Source organism: Haliotis cracherodii, unplaced genomic scaffold (assembly GCF_022045235.1).
Source record: "Haliotis cracherodii isolate W230 unplaced genomic scaffold, xgHalCrac1.p SCAF_10, whole genome shotgun sequence".
Taxonomy (NCBI): domain Eukaryota; kingdom Metazoa; phylum Mollusca; class Gastropoda; order Lepetellida; family Haliotidae; genus Haliotis; species Haliotis cracherodii.
Genome location: NW_027266265.1, coordinates 5,072,329 through 5,076,667, shown reverse-complemented (window position 1 = coordinate 5,076,667; position 4,339 = coordinate 5,072,329). Strand labels below are relative to the sequence as shown.

The 4,339-nt window shown below is 48.0% G+C and overlaps 1 protein-coding gene across 1 annotated transcript; it reads right to left on the bottom strand.

The window, feature by feature from the left end:
- Positions 1–1,848: 1,848 nt before the first annotated feature.
- LOC139445573 (zinc transporter ZIP5-like) lies at positions 1,849–3,907 on the bottom strand. The gene is given in 2 exon segments (XM_071226734.1): positions 1,849–3,864; positions 3,866–3,907. Coding segments are annotated over 2 exon segments (2,058 nt in total).
- Between the last annotated feature and the right edge of the window lie 432 nt (positions 3,908–4,339).

Sequence of the window (4,339 nt, the reverse complement as noted above, 5' to 3'; positions counted from 1 at the left end):
CAAAAGCAAATGAAAACCGATCACAGATTGACATAGCGCCTCTCCCGAGGTACGTCAGTTATCTCAGATTGAGTCAGCTCCTCCCCAGCAAAGACAGGCTGCTGCGATTCGCTGTGCAGAGTTGCGTCCCGTGGCTCGCCAGAAACCTATGATTTTGGGTTCGAATGACGGTTCGCCCCGATTATGTTTCTAGGTTTGTCAGCACCATACCCATGCTCGTGGGTTTCACCGAAGTGGTAAACGTCTGAGACCTGCATCACTCCAGGCTTTCCACCCACATTAAGCTGACACGCCGTAATATGACTGGAATGCTGTTAAAAACGGCGTTAAACCCAACTCACTCACTCAATGACAGGAGGATACACTGCCTCAACTTTAACACACCAGGAATCATATAGTAAGTCTGGGATTATTCCATTAGTGAAATGGTAAGTCCCCGTACAGCTTACCAATAGGATTTAGTTTCTGTGTCGCCATTCAGCATGTTACATTAAATGATTTGAGCAATCTCATAAAAATCAGATCTTAGTTCTCGCTATCGCTAAACAAAGATCCGAGGACATCCCATTACGGGTCACGTTAGACCTTTCATCCGACCAATCAAAGCGTCGCTTATCAGATCATGAAAGTGACAGTCCTAATGTGTTTTCTGATCATGCAACCTCGAAAACGTTTTTTTATCATGGGGTATTCTGAACGGCAGTTACGGCCCAGTGCGACTGATTCCGTCAAAATCATCGTCTATCTCTCGCTTCCGTGGGATAAACATTTGAACAGAAGAGGCGTTGCACAGTATGTGGGAAGCACTGCCATACAATCTCAACCATATATTAGACATTCCAGAATGTTTGTTTGTTCAGATTTCAAACAGGGTCAACATAGTTTTCAAGCGTAGTCTGAAATGGAAGTCGCCTGGTCGAAACGAGTGTCGTAAAGCTCGAGAAAGTTGCTTTCTAATTGGCTGATGTCGACTTCTTGTTAGTAATTTCAGTGGTCGGTCAAAGTTTGCGAAATGTCGTTCTGACATGACCCGTTGTGGGATGTCCTCAGATCTTTGTTTAGCGGCAGCGAGAAGAGAACTTAGATCTGACTTTAATTAAGAAGTGTAGTCAGATGTACACACAGCGACAAAACGAAACAAGGTAACAATTCAAACATATTTCGGCCAAATCCAACTATTTCAAGCCGCAGAGGTCTACGAGCATAGATATGGCTACTGATCCCGCTTGGCTAGGCCTCGTGCCCTCGCAAATGTTTCGAAATTTATATCTCCAAAGTTGCCAAAACTTATAAAATGCCTTAGCTACGTCACAGTTGGACACTTATTTTCAGTATATTAGACTGTTCTTTTGATAATGATAGCAATTATCCCTGTAGTTTATCCAGATTCACGATGGTTAATTCTAACTCGATCGCCGAATGACGAGGGCGACGCCATGTTTGTTTATAAACAGTGAAAGTAGTCCCTACTTGACCTTTGATATTTGCATCTCTATCCGCATATGACCCCAACGGATGTCGTTTTTATCCGTTGGCTTCATCCTGCCGAGAAACCTACCCATTATATGATAAGTGGAGATATCAGACATGACGTGTGAATTGCAACATTGGCATCAGTATCAGGTTCACAACGATCATTGTCAGATCACGCAATTATCCTTGTCACCTTTCTTTCTTTTCATAGTCAAACTCCTACAAGGTTGGTATATATTTCATTCAGTGGGATACATATATAAATTCGCTGAAATGATTAAATTGTGGTTACATTCAGTCAGACTCACAGTCTTTATAGGCCTAGATCACGCGAATACAAATTAGTGTCCATTTTTAATGAGAATGAGTCAATGGTCAGCCAAGCACGTTCAGGAGATCTTCCTCGTAGACAGCTATGGTCAACATGATTCCTGAACCAACACACACGCCTACACATTGCAGGAACAGGTCACGGAGAGGATTCTGGGTATCCATTGACGTCAGTTCCGGTACCATGGTTACCAAAGAGATGTAGATAAACATTCCACCAACAGATGCGAAAATCCACATGGAAGCTTCCTCAATGTTTCCCAGCGCCACACCAATAAGCATCCCAACAAAACACAGCACGGAGGACAGGCAGTTGTAGACAACCGCTTGCTTGATCGACATGCCAGCTTTCAGAAGCACGGCGAAGTCCCCGATCTCGTGAGGAAGTTCGTGACAGAAGACAGCGATGGCGGTGCTGATTCCCCCAGTGATGCTGTTTGCAAATGCAGCCCCGATAGCCAGGCCGTCGCTGAAGTTGTGGACGCCGTCGCCGAGGATGACCATCCACGCTACGGCGGAGACTGTGGCGGGCAGAGGGCCGTCAATGTGGGAGTGCCCGTGTCCAGAGCGGGAGTGGCCAGTGGCTGACTGACCCCTGTCTTTCTGAGTTGTTTCCTGTTTCAGTGGCACTGCTTGTTCCGTTTGGGAACTGTCCTCTTCCGAATCAGACTCGCTGTACGAGGAAAGTTTCACAGCAACTGCGGACAGATCTGGTTCATCACTGATTGCATGTTTTGCCTTCGCCTTTTTCCTTGCCATCCTCCTGTTCCTCGCCCCTGTCAGGATGACCATCAGTCGCTGAACGATGAAGAAGAAGTAGATTCCTAGCAGCCCACAGAGTCCCTTCCACACACTGTCCAGATGGTCGTGGTCGTGGTCCTCGTCAGCGCCTGCTGCCGTCTCCCCGCCGGCGATGGCGTGGGGTAGCAGATGTAGCATGGCGTCCCCAGTGAGGGCACCGACCGCCATGGCCACGAGGAACTGCAACAGTTGGTTGAAGAAGAATTTCTGCATGATTGGAATGACAGCCACACCCAACAAGCCGACGAGACTGATGACGACGACGGCAGCTGTGCTGTATCCCCAAACCTGAGCAGCTGCAGGGACAGTGGACGTCGGCGCAACGTGGCGGTGGTGGGTCTCATTGTGTCGACGGCGGCAGTGGGGATTGTCAAGCTGGTACACAATGGCAGGGGACATGAATAAAAAATCCTTTTTGCCAATCTTACCTCTTTCGTCGGCATGGTAGAGCTGGATGAGTTCTTGTACAGACAGGCATTCAGTGTGCAGGTCGTGGGTGTGGATGACAACAGACTGGGCGTCAGGGCCACTGCCAAGCCTTGGTAAGTCACGGGATGCTTTCCTGTGTCTAGTTTGCAAGTCCCTGCGAACACGTGTGCTGCGGCCTCTATTAGTATGGTGACCAGTACCACCAGTGTGGTCAGGGTCACTCTTTGACTCATGGCCTTTCTGTCCATGCCCGCCATGACCTCTCTTCACCTTCTCCCCATGGCCACTGTTCTCATGGTCGCGGCTAGCGTTCACCTTGTTATGACAATTAGTGTTCCCACATCCACTGTGAATGTTGTTAACGCCATGTTTCACGTGGGTGTTTCCCCCACCCTCACCATCGCCATGTCCCCCCTTCTCGGTGCTCGAGCCAGGTTCAAGGTCACGGACCACTTGGTGTTCTGGTTCCTCATGGTCTTCCATCACGTGACCATGGGCATCATCAACCCTTTCGGGTTCAAATCCTATTCGCCCTAACAACAATTCAAAGTCAGCCAAGAGAATCTGTTTCTCCCCACGTCCATACTTCTCAAATATCTTCTTCAGGAAATATTTCCCTTCTTCTTTGATGTAAGTGGAGCTCTGCCTGTGCCGGGTGCCACTGGTATGCTTGTGTACGTGTACAGCCTGGCGCTTGGGACTGACGGGACTCTCTGTAACCTTCAAGGAACGTCTGGCTACACTCAGATCACAGAGTCCCCCAAGAACAATCACTAACATTATAAACATCGTCGCAGTCGCCATGCTGACGGGCAGTGAGATTCTACAGTGCCGTAGGAAGGAACAGAGGAAGACAAACCTCTGGATGAACCATTCACATACAGCTTTACCCTTACACTGACGGTCAGTGAAAATTTCTCTCAGGGATTCATTGCCGTGCGCAGAGGTCCACCACTCCCATGTACACCCTTTAGCTAACAGCGAGGCAACTAACTTCCTTTTAAGATCACTGACTATTATATAATCCAGCAAACAAGCGCTTCTCTGGTATTTCCTTTGAATGTCCACGTCTATAGGCCGTGAGGGGTATGAATATGACACAAGGTAAACACAAGGTAAACACAAACTACTTCAGGAGTAAGCCTGTAGACAGCACGCACTTTGCCCTTATGAACATACCCGTGTTATTGTTGATATAGGAGTCGCAATACAATAGGTGTAATCTTGAGTTAGCGGCAGGGCAGCAAGTACCCTACAAATCACTGTCTCCAACATAGTGGATCGACCAGTCATCGCTACCCGGGTA